This window comes from Diadema setosum, chromosome 4, assembly GCF_964275005.1.
Source record: "Diadema setosum chromosome 4, eeDiaSeto1, whole genome shotgun sequence".
NCBI classification, from domain to species: Eukaryota; Metazoa; Echinodermata; class Echinoidea; order Diadematoida; family Diadematidae; genus Diadema; species Diadema setosum.
This window is the reverse complement of record NC_092688.1, coordinates 19,950,274-19,963,084: the sequence shown is the minus strand read 5'-3', so window position 1 is coordinate 19,963,084 and position 12,811 is coordinate 19,950,274. Positions and strand designations below refer to the sequence as shown.

General features: G+C 38.5%; 1 protein-coding gene and 1 non-coding gene across 2 annotated transcripts; one reads left to right on the top strand and one right to left on the bottom strand.

The window, feature by feature from the left end:
• The first annotated feature begins 108 nt into the window (after positions 1-108).
• On the top strand, positions 109-180 carry Trnaa-ugc (transfer RNA alanine (anticodon UGC)). Its single transcript has one exon. It is a non-coding gene; the product is annotated as a tRNA-Ala (tRNA).
• Positions 181-1,773: 1,593 nt separating this feature from the next.
• LOC140227592 (actin-related protein 2/3 complex subunit 3-like) lies at positions 1,774-12,000 on the bottom strand. Its single transcript, XM_072308011.1, has 6 exons — positions 11,889-12,000; positions 8,508-8,601; positions 6,277-6,353; positions 5,839-5,907; positions 4,791-4,917; positions 1,774-3,751 (listed from the first exon to the last, which is right to left on the bottom strand). Exons 1-6 carry the CDS (start codon positions 11,892-11,894, stop codon positions 3,594-3,596), a joined length of 531 nt encoding a protein of 176 aa, XP_072164112.1. The 5' UTR covers positions 11,895-12,000; the 3' UTR covers positions 1,774-3,593.
• Positions 12,001-12,811: the final 811 nt, after the last annotated feature.

Below are 12,811 nucleotides of genomic sequence, written 5' to 3'. Positions count from 1 at the left end.
ACGGAAACAACACCGCGCGCCCGTATCGCTCCACGCGCGCACGGCGTAGTAGCACCACAATACTGTGCAACACTTTATAAATTATAATTGTCACTTTCCGCCGTGCAAGGGGATATAGCTCAGTGGTAGAGCGCTCGCTTTGCATGCGAGAGGCCTCGGGTTCGATCCCCGATATCTCCAGTGCCGCTGATATTTTTTTTTTTTTTTTTTTTTTTAGCACTGACTCTCCAAAAATTTGCTGTTGTGACATTAGACTGTACAATGTAGCAGGATACAGTGTATCTTTGTAGGAGAAGGGTCAACTGATTCATGCGCACGGCAAACTTATAAAATCCATTACATCATGAAAGCCTACAGATCAAGACAAGTTTGGATTGGTAGATATTTCTCAAGATTTGATTGTTCAGGCATATGCAGTAACAATATGAAACATTGAGCTTTGCAAAATGTTATTTTATATTCAAAGGTTTTTACAACTGAATTGCAAAATAAAAGAGACATGTACAAGAAAGATCCAGCACAAGATGTACCCTTTATTGGCACATTTCATCTTCTTCCTTAAGCATGTCATTTTTGTGGAAGCTGAAATAAGGCCATGCAATTACACAAATTGTACTACTTTAAAAGGCACCCTATTGAAGCGGTACACAGCAACTAGTAGTGAGGGGTGTCTGAGACAAAACATCATTTGACCATCTCTTCATTGTTCTTTCTATCCTTAACATGGAATCCATGTTATACATTCAATGAGAAAACAAAAAATAAGTTTATAATATGATTATGTATAACATTTTATGCGGATTTTTCAAGAAGTATGGTAACCATGGTGATAAGCTTTATATGAAGAGAAAAATCAAACTCGCTAATTTGGCAGTGCCTGGATATCATCATTTGATAAACTTTTTCAATCAAGTGCTAAAGGAAATCAATCAATCAAACAAGCATTCAAACAGGCAACCATTCAATGGTGTCAATTCATAATCATGGACAATTTGGAACACTTCAAGGCTTCACTCAAGACTCATGCACATTTTTCACCAGACATTCATTTACTAACTTTATCTTGGAAGAACCTGCACCTTTGAATGTTTTTGACATAGATGCATACTTGCCAACATTTTCATTTGAGAAAGCGGTAGAATCCAGGATGCCTATGCAAGCAGCGCTAGTATGAATGCCAATGAAATCATTCAAAAGCGGTAGTCTACCGCCAAATGCGGTAGAGTTGGCAAGTATGTAGATGTATGATGCCATACATATATTGTGAATAATCATTATCATCATCATTATCATCATCATCATAATCCCCATCATGTGCACACTTGACTGGCACCATACTATTACAATACACGAGATTTGTCATTTAAAATATTGTTGAGGTGTGGGTTTGTCGTCAATTTGTCTCCCTCTACAAATGCACTCTTACAAACTTCATTTGTAGAGGGTTGTCTAGACAAATTGAAGATAAACTCACACCTCAACCTTCACCCCTCTGCTTAATATTCTATTACTTTCATGAAATATCGTTGCTCTCCACAGGAACAGCTCATCATAAGAAATCCTTGTATATGAATTGTGGGACATCATCACTATGTTGCCAAATGAGATACATGTATGTAATTTCCCACATATGCATAGCTGTGTTTGTAATCTGGTGTTTGAAATTGTAAATTGGGTCTCACTATTCTTCCCTTCATTCTTCGTGTACTTGGCCAGCGACATGGGTTAAAATAAGGACATGCACAGAGTACCACTGCAGAGTACACACTTCCATGGTTTGCACTTTGTGAATTTAATAAGTATCTGTCATCTGTCATTAGAAAGAATCATTACAAATACGCTTGAAACAAGCAAATAGTGAGTTTTACATACAGAAAAAAGAATCTGAAAGAAAACATCTTTGAGTTTCAACTATACAAAATTGTATTTACATAACTCGCTATCTCACTCTCTCTCTATGACCAGGGAATCATATGTCAACATGTAAATACTGTATTGTATGCTTCATAGGAAGTCCTCTCTTACATGAAACACATACTAATTTACATCTATTACAATGTATATAAGAACTTGGGCATGTGTACAAACAGCACTACAGTACACATACTAGTAATGTACTTAGTTAGCCTGTTGAACCCCAGCTATCTATTAAAACATTTGACATACATTGCATTTGACATACTGTACATGTGTTGTAAACTGAGTCTAGAATCATCGCTCTCAACGACAGACAGTATGAAAAATGTCTAATGGACAATTCCATGTAGGGTAGAAGCTCCCTCCTTGTGACTGTGTATGTCTGTATGTGTCTGTGCACTCTTAAGATACGAGCAAAGGAACAATACACATAGATAGGTAGACAGGATTGACAGATGAATGGGCTGAACAGAAGAATGGGATATAAAGATGAATGGGGCATGCATACGGATTACATAGAAAAAAAAACAGAGAGCTGGACAGACAGCAAGAAATGTTTTCAACTTACATAAATAATGAGGCAAAAGTTGTTGTGGTGTTCTTGGCGTATAATCATGAAAGCAAAGATCAGTACAATCTTGTGTTAAAGTGACATGATAAAGGTGGTGCAGTGGTGATTATACAAGAGTCCTAGAAATATGCTAAATCAACACCCATGGTCATGAGACCCTGAATATGCTTGCATGACGGTCCTCATCTGGGGTTTTCCCCTCTCATTTTACATGGAATGTCACTAAAGTTTACTCTTTTGTCTATTTTGCTCAAGAGAAACTTTTTTTCTCCATTACTCTGCTTGACATCATTTTTTTATTTCACTTGGCATTATGTTTAAACAAGCTCTACATGAGACGGATATAATAATTTTTGTTTAACTAAACAACAACGATATATTCCATATACTGTAGCATGATCATTTTGCATATAAAAGTACACAAAAAAGTATTTTATCGCACACATCATGGCTAGACGTCATGGCACCCTATACTATGCCACATCAGATGAGACTGTTTGTCTTGTTTGCATTTTCATGGACTTCGTAGAAACACCTCCCTGGACTACATGTCCTTCTCACAAAACCTAATGCAAAATTTTAAGACAATTGCATGGCAATAATTGGATGACAAATTTGAGAATATTTCTCACTGGAAGGAATATCTCTTTCATTCAGGAGAGGCGACAGCAAAGTACCTGAGTCCAAGGAAAGGTCAATTAATATCTATGCTGTTTTTGTTGTTGTTCTTTAAAGTTTACCACATATCTAATAATAAAAAATGTTTCTCATCATAAGAATATCTGAGATTGAACCACATTACTTCATCCTATCAATATTTTGAAATATCATGATTGCAAATGTGTCAATATGTAAAGAAACAGTGGGTTTTTGAAGATGGCCTTACTCTATCACTTTCCTTTGCCATTCTAATGAACTGTGTGATATTCAATTGCTATGACAGGTAATGCCCCATATTACAAAAAAAAAAAAAAAATGTCAGAGAGGTTAATATCTGACTAACCAGAATCTTAAAAACTTTTTTCCTGACATATGGAATCTTGACTATGCAACTACATACGGTGTGGGCGTAGAAAAAACAAGGAAGAGTTTGGCTACATCTTGTTCATTGGCCGAAAGCCGATAGGCTCTTGTCCATGAATTTTCTCTTCACGAAGCACATCCAGAACTTGGTGGGCTTGTCCGTGGCTGGGTCAAAGACTTTCTCCACCAGACGCTGTCCAGTCTCCTGCCGGATCTGCTGCAGGTAGGATCGCATTTGTTCTGAGGAATTAAAGGGAGATGATGATGAGATGTAGAATGAGAGGAATATATTCTCGCAGGCCAGAATAGAGGTGAGACCATTATGACAAGAAAATTAATCTTCAGTACACCCAAACCTTTTCTTACCACGTAATTTCCTCTCTGACTTCATAATTTAAAACTCTTGAGCTGGACATGAGGCTATTTTCCTTTTCTGGTTGTTTTTTGAACAACATTGGTACTAGCATAAAAGTCACAATATTATAGACACAGGTAAATGACACATTTCCTTGCACAGTGACAATAACAATGACAGATGTAATTGTGGAATGACAACACTGGGTGTTTTTCTCTGATTACACATCTCTCACTCTATCACACAAATTTAGATATAATTAATTTTCTACTTTTTCTCATATTTGTCATGTAACCAAAGCAACCACAAAGCATCTGCAAGTTCTTGCCTCCACAAGTATTTCATTACAGAGATATTACTTCTTCCTTTCCTACTTCATTCAATCATTACATAAGGCTTCTTTTCTCAAAACTTCCTTGCCCAAATTTCAAATTTCCATTCTACAAGGCTGGATGTGACAGTGAAAAGGAGAAAGTTTGCTGAGTATTGTAAACATCAATATTTTCACGCAATTAATTTTTTTTTTTTGCGCTTTGTGGCTTAAAAACATATTGGCTGGTTCTCGAATTCGCGCTGCACAATTGCTTCATACTTGTATGTTTTCATCCAGTTCACAAAAAATACAAGAAAATTAAAGCGCCGCCCGAGCTATTTGAATGTATGGCCTGCACAGAAACTACTGCATACACACATGCACTTAAATGAATACTAATAACGTTACATGTATTAAGGCACATGTATACATACACACTCATATCTGACCAGCATCAATGACAAAGCACACAATTCAACCCCTTCAAAATGGGCAGAGAAAATCATGAAGATGTTTTCCTAGGTTATAGAACTCACACGAGCGGAAAGTAGCAAAAAAAAATACACAAAATTAATGTACCGTTTTCCGCATTTACAGTTGCATTTCCTTACCCTCTTCTCCCCTGTCTGCAGGTTTTGCATACAGGGCATTGAGTGGGAATCCTGCCTCTCCTGGCACACAGAACTTGGCAATGGCAAGGGATGTCATCTCCTTCTGACCAGCATTCTTTGAAGAGCACTACACCATGAACATCACACAAACAAACAAACACACACAATGAATACACACTAGTTAAATCCCACCAAAGAGATTGTTTTTCACGACCTAAAGAGGGCGAACCACCAATGTCTGCAGTCACAAGAGCCGCACATGTTATCTACTTAGTAATAGTGGACTTCACTTTGTGTGTGAACTCTTCACACGCTCTAATAACATTTAAACAGGGCATAATAATAACTTTTGAACTTTTATGTGAGTCTGCACTCCTCGATATGGCTGCTCCTTGGTTGCTCATATATGCTAGCATGCTAGTCATGAGGTGTAAAGCCTACTACCATACATCTTTCTGAGCAATCACAGAGCAGTTATACAGGGTGTATTGTGAGTAAGCACTCCAGTACCTACTCATATAATACAAACTCTTATTTGGTGCAAACTGATATGTTTCTTGCAGTTTGTTCTCCTACCAAAATGTAATTGTGTGGATGATCAAACTTGTTACTGTATAAGAATTGTGTGACCATGTTTCTGACTGCTGGAAGAATGTACAGTGTACATCAAAACAGAAACCAAACAAGTCTATGAGCATATGTAGGTACAAAGGTACCACTTCACAGCAGAGACACAAACACGTCACACTGGGGATCAGAAGAATGTTTTACAGGGTTCCAGCTTTCCTTCCCACTAAACATGCAACAAAGTGCGTCTAGTTATTACATCATCCCTAGCATCAAATCATGGAGAATGAGAATTTCGAAGTCTTTCGGTTTTGATATGCCACAACATCAAGTCTCAGAAAATACACAGTAGTAGTTATTCATTTGACTCCTTTATTCAGATTGATGAGGAGAAAAGGAGGAGTAATGGAAGGAGAAAAAGAGAAACAGACAAAGAGGGAGTAATATTCAGTAAAAAGAAAATGTAAACAGAAGAACTTACCCTTTGTAGTTTCTTGAGACACTCTGTGATGTACAGCGTGATGTAAATCAAGACCCTGTCACATTGATTCTGTGTGACATACAGTATAAGAAAGCAGCAATAAATGTACACATGCTTTTTGCAGTATCCTAAGAGTTTTAACAGGCATCAGTCTATATGACAGGCATTGTTCACTTAGTTCTCTAGTCTGTTATCATAGTTAAGGTGCTATATACAGCTTGGCATGTTACAAACACAGCACAAGATTTGTATCTTACAAAAGAAACCAAAGCTACAATCAAACAAAATGTGTAGACTTGTAATATGAATGAAAGAAATTCCTACAATTTCCTGCCAAGACAAAATAATGTGTGTAACAGATCAAAAGCCAGAAAAAGTGATAATTCCTAGTTCTATACATCCACTCCTGATTCCTGTTTTAAACATGTTGTGACTCACCTTGATTTCATAGTTCTTGAAAAACACATTTGCCTTGAAGAAGTAGAGAGCCTCATCTATAATGTCATTGCCATCACCTAAAGATTAAAAAAACAAACAAACACAAAGAGTTAGTGGGAATTTTTCTCTCATATGGTTCAAACGACACAAATTCAGTCAATGCTTTGGTTAAGTTTCATCATGTGACATCTGTTCTTACATTTTTCTTTCAAATTTCTTGTGTACATACAAACTTCATGCTGAATATTACTAGAGATTTTTATTTGTCACATTACATATACAGCTGAGCAAAAAGGAAAGAAAGAAAGAAAGAAATCGTATCACTTGCAGCTTCTCTAATTCTCAGTTAACAATCTAGTTGACCCTTACAAAGGGTATATATATGTGAAGCAACGAAACCCATGCCAAATTAAAAGTAGCTATACAAAATGCACAGAGAGAGGGAGAGAGAGAGAGAGAGGGAGAGAGAAAGGAGCTGCACCTATCTTTTCTGGCTGCTATAATAACATTTTGAAAACAGGAGATAAATTGGGTGGTCGCTATATATGTGCCATGTGTTTAACATAGATAAATTCTCTTCAGGGGAACTTGTTGTGGCTTGTGGCCATATTGACCAGATGGCTGATAAGAAGTTTTATTGTATCTGGTACATGAGGGGATTCAGCTCTTAATTTCCTGTTTACAATAAATAAATAAATAAATAGATAAATAAATAAATAAATAAATAAATAAATAAATAAATAAATGAATAAATAAATAAATAAATAACTAGAAATGTCGCTACGGCGACTGGTGTATGCCTCCGCCATAATACATGGTTCTCCTAATAGGTCTATAGTACAATGTCTTGACAATGTGTGATGACAGTTTCACACAATTGGCAAAATATCAAAATGACAGGTTTGCCACAAATGTGCTGAATGTTCACTTTCCTAGAACTAGGTTCAATTGGATGAATGATTAAAACGTCAGAGTGCAGGTATTTGGGGGAACTGATGATTTTCACTTGACTTTTGACCCTTTTACAAGTTTATGCATTGAGTAATTTTCAAGGTATTGAGAAAAAGTATAATTTCAGTATCAAATGGTAAAATAGTATTATCGAAACCTGGCCTTTGACCTTTGACCCCACAGTTCCAAAGAGAATCACTGTTAGGTAGAATATGCATAAATATGTAAGTTTCATGACAATACCTTGAGTTATTTTTGAGATATGGAGGAAAAAGTGCAATTTAGCACTTTCACTTGTCCTTTGACCTTTTGACCTTTGACCTTTTGGCAAGAAACTTCCCACAGAATATATATTGGGTTATACATGCATACATCAAGTTTTAAAAAAATCCTTCAGGCACTGCATAAATATAAGGAAAGTAGTTATATTTTGAGGAGTTGACCTTGACCTTTGACCCCTGACCTTTGACCCATGACCCCCAACTTCCCTAGATAATCACTGCCCATCGGTACAAGCATATATACTAAGTTCCATGAAGATACCTTGAACCATTTGCGAGATATGGAGAAAAACATGAAATTTCAATTTTTTTTCACAAAATAACCTGTGACCTTTGACCTTTGACCCTGTGACCCTAAAATCCACACAAAGTATCATCCCCCAAGGATATACCCTCATACCAAGTTTGATGCAAAACCACCACACGGTTCTTGAGATATCGACAAAAACAAAACGGGACGGACGGACGTACGGACGTACGGACGTACGGACGGACGGACGTACGGACGGACGGACGACCCGAAAACATAATGCCTCCGGCCACTTCGTTGGCGGAGGCATAAAAATAAATAATTAATCAATATGAATTTTTCATGCTCGTATCAATACAAGGAACAGATGTGCATCAACCAGCCAACTAAATCCCATGCAACAAAAATAAAAGTTTGAACACTTGCCTGGAATACTAACATACAAAATTTCAAGCGTGGAATGAACACACACAAATGACGCCGATATATATATAATATATATATATTTTTTTTTTTTTTTTTTTTTGAGACAGCATTTAAAGTCTATTCCTTCGTCACCATTTTGAATAATTAAATCCAGCATTTTCTGTTCATTAAATCTTACAGATATTTATTCATAGAGAGTGTAAAGGTTTTCTTGAGAGATAAAACCACAGTGTGGCATTTATTTGCCACACTGTGGTTTTATTTGCCACACTGTGGTTTTATCTCTCAAGAAAACTTTTATCAGCTGTAACCTATGGTCTTACACTTCGGGGCTGGACCTCTGAATTGTGTCCTCAGTGGCAGCAATGCCATGTTCCCAAGAGAAAGGTCAGCTGGAGGGATTTGTGAATGATATGCCTGGGGGGAAAAAAAGACATGTATGAGACCTGAGGAATACTTACACTGGTCAAGCTTATTCTTTATAACAGCTGGCAGCATGAAGTGGCTCCACCTGATATGTTTCTATTTCATGAATTCTTTGAAAGGTATCAAATTATGATTTGCACAATACTTCTGTGAAAATAAGAGAGTGCCATTTCTTTTACTGTCAAGCATCAACTGATTACAACATTGAGCACATTGAATGAAACATGTAATACCATGGGATATGGGCAGTGAATGTAAACAATATGTTGCTAATAATTCACTCTGTTTGAAAGGTCGAAGACAAAACAAAGTATCAACTGATAAACCACATGAAATTTAAAGAGATTTTAATTTACTAACACTATATCAGGACTTTGTAATCATACATCTACAGTGCAGCAAAAGAAGTCATAATCACAGAAAAAGGGAAAATGTACTATTTTACCAATTTAAGGTAACATGTCGTATATGTGAGCTTATGATTACCAGTAAACAGTATTTCTTTAAACGTACACAGTCTGCAATAACACTCCAATAACTAGCCTATCATATTTAGACAAGTTTTCTTCCTTTTTCCAGTCTGTCATTTCGCATTCTCTCATGACTCCCTCTTCAATTTTTGATTTCCTTGTCACCTTCTTTGTAAAACCTTACACCCCTGGCGATAGATTTTTTTTCTAATTCTAATAAGTAATACTGTATCTCGATATATTCCTTTGTACAAACTGATGACGATAACTTGGTAAGTGTCTATTTTGACTTATGTCAGTCATCAAAGTGCACTCTCATTTCGCGGAAACGGATAGCCTAGCCGCTGCCTCCGAGCTCCGCCTCCCTGTTGAACCCACAAATGTAAAAATACGTCGCCCACAAATGTAAAAATCGCCCACAAATGTTGAAAACATTGCCCACAAATGTAAAAATTTCAACCACAAATGTGAAAAAGAACTGCGCCCACTAATGTAGTAAAAAATTCATACATCAACCACAAATGTAGAAAATTTCTACATTTGTGGTTGACGTATTTCTACATTAGTGGGTGTTTATGTAGACTGTTATTTTACTCCCTATACATGTGTACATCAAGTGATCTTTTTTTTTTTTTGAGATTCTTTTTTGTTTTTGTTTGTTTTTGCTTTTGGTTTTATTTTGGGGGTCCTGAACACAGGGGCTGCGCTGATCCAGGTATTCTGTAAAAGGGGCGCCTTTACAAATTTTAAGGCCCTGCATCGTCACACCTTTCTGGGCGGGTTGAACGGTACACTACCCGGGGGAAAAAAAAATGGTCATGCTCAAAACTTGGCTGCGGGTAAAATCGGACTAGCGTGCGCACCTCCAGGCAACTACGGGCGAGATACGTGCTAGGTACCGGTACTGTCATGTGTGGGCCAACTGCGGGGAGGTCCGGCCGGTGGCAAAAATTTTGGCCCCTCAAGTCAACCCACAAGGCTTCCCCAGACACGGTGTGATGACAAGGCCTTGAGCATGCTCAAAACTTGTTCCGGGTGATTCGCGGATGTTTGCCCGCAGAGGTATCGCCGAACAGCAGTAGGAGCTAAGCCCTTATAGCGGCACCTCGCAGGCAACTCCCATGTACGCAGGTACTTTAATTCATGGCACAGGTGTAACACAGGTACAGTCCCCATATGTCGCTCGTAACTGAAAACGGATTGATTTTGAAGCTCTCATGCAGGTCACACGGAATACCCACAAGTGCATGGTATATACAAAGTAGCACGCGTCCAGCAGGTAAGACGCAAGTATGGAACTCGCCAATATCCTTTGTCCGCCCACAGAAAATCGTCCTGCGGGCTGGAAAATCCTTACGCGCAACAAGCCCCAGGCCATAAGATTCTTGTCCGCCCGCAGAAAATTGACTTGCGTGCTGGAAAATCCCTACTCACAACAAGCCCGCGTACATAGCTTGCCCGGGTGACATGCAGCACACCGCAACACGTTTACAGACATTACAGACATGCATACAGACACACATCTCCCCACTTAACTGCGACCAGCAGCCCCAACGTACAACGTACAGTGTTGGGGCTGCGCCGTTTTGGCCTCGATATTTTAATGTTGTACCAAACGGGTGCCGTTCCGGCGCTGTATTTCCTTAATTTTTCAACAAAAATTACTGGCAATACTTACATGGGTGGACTAAACCTAAATGATTTTTATCGGCGACTGTTTGATGCATTTCATTGCTTATGATGCAGAAAATGCTGTCTTATAAGGCAAATATCTTCAGCTCACCGATGCTCACTAAAACTCACAATCACTTGCACATGCGCACACAATGCATTCAGTGCAGTGCATTGACAGCTGTATTACTCGCTACATGATGCATATTCACCGTGCGATGATGCATTATTCATATCCTTTTGCGTCCGTAACGTTGACGTCATTGTTTACGCATGCGTAGATGCGTACTGATGGCTAAACACGTTCAAAATAGCAGCAAAGCTCTCCACTAGGGCAGACCGCCTACTCCTAAAAAATGTGGAAAATTATGCAGTTTCCAGATAAATTGGTGAGAAGGACCAAGGCACTGGGGTAGTGTATATTTCATTTTATATTGTCACTGTGTTTATGATGGACATTTAGCTATGGTTTATTTGTGAAGTTGCCGTATATGTGGCAATAGGGAGTTGTTCGTGATTCTCACTTGCACGAAACTGCGGGGTAGCCGCCAGGACCCCGCCGCAGAACGGCGGGTCTCCGGGGCTACTCCCCACTGTACCCACACACACACTACACACATTATTTTACAAGAAGCGCAGCCCTGCGAAATAAGAATGTACTACATGTAATTGGTTATTTTTACATTTGTGGGCGATGTTTGTATCATTTCTACGTCATTAGTGCCTAGTCTAGTGGGCGTTTTCTATTCTACCATTTGTAATTGATTGTGGGCAATGCCCAATTTCTATATTTCTGGGCAATTTTCTACATTCGTGGGCGATGTATTTTTACATTTGTGGGCGTTTTTACATTTGTGGGTTCAACACTCCCTCTCTCTCCGTCCGCTCTGCACTGATTGTGTGTAGAGCTCATTTACTAGTCATACCGTCAATAGAGCTATTAAACGTTAGAGACTTACCCTTGGCCTTAGACACTCAATTTTAAGCAGGTGGGACTAGGGGTTCTATGCACTATGTAACAAATGAAGAGGAAGCAGTTATGTGTAAACCGATATAACGGACCTATATTTCATCGTATTATCATGATTATACATCAAGCAATTAATTTTGCTACAATATGTATTTTCACATTCTTACCGGCATGATGACTAAAATGGGGTGAGACGAAAGGAGACTGTTGAAGCGTGTTTCCTGGAAGGATAGCAGTGGTAACAGCAGCAAAGTCCCAACCTCACGAGTGAGCCGTACTTCCGCATACTAGTTCCACAGATCGTAGACGATCTTTGCTAGTACAGCTAGCTGTACGTACATATAAAACGTACGTGTGTGTACGTACTGCGCGACGACGTGTGTGTAAGGTGTGAGAGGGTATGGCATGTACAGGTTGCTAGTGTCCAGTGGACATACTTCCGGACCACAGCCCTGAAATTCTCATTCTCTGGACCTCGATTACTGAGTACAGACAACAGTTGAAAAAAAAAAGGGAACGAAAAGAAAAGAAAAGAAAAGTGTGGCTAAAGCAGGCAAAGAGGTGTGTGATTACCACGAAGACTCAAGGAAGAGATGGGTTCAGGGGTTCCTGGTAAAACTGGTCACGATTGTCAGTTTTCTATGGATGGTGCATTTATGATCGGGGTTCGATGCCACCAAATTCTGATTACGCGATCAATATGAAGATACGTTTATATAGATCAGGGATCGGGTATATTTTGCTTTTATATTAATGCAATTATGACACTTCACATATATGATACAGCATGAAACAAAGGTCAGTCTCGTCCCAAAATATGAGAAAGTGTAAATCTGAACTCTATGTTGTGAAAGTGTTTGAAATATTGTACCCTCCTATAAAGCCGATTTAAAGGGTGTGTACAGTTCTGGTGAGGTGAGGATTTAGCTTTTAACGTTTTGCGAGATATTCAGAATTCACTCTATGAGATGTCAAAGAGCATGCAATTTTAAGGGGTATTAAAAGTTTATATGATGAAAATCGCTTTTGAAATGGCTGAGATATCCAAAAACAAGGTAAAACAAAGATATCCTGATAAAAGGCGTGGCCT

What these genes read in the sequence shown, in the direction of transcription:
- LOC140227592 (XM_072308011.1), bottom strand. An exon ending in CAGAGGTCCAGCCCCGAAGT is followed by an intron (nt 6,354 to 8,507) that starts GTAAGACCATAG and finishes TTTAATCTTTAG; the next exon opens with GTGATGGCAATGACATTATA. An exon ending in GTCTCAAGAAACTACAAAGG is followed by an intron (nt 4,918 to 5,838) that starts GTAAGTTCTTCT and finishes TTCATGGTGTAG; the next exon opens with TGCTCTTCAAAGAATGCTGG.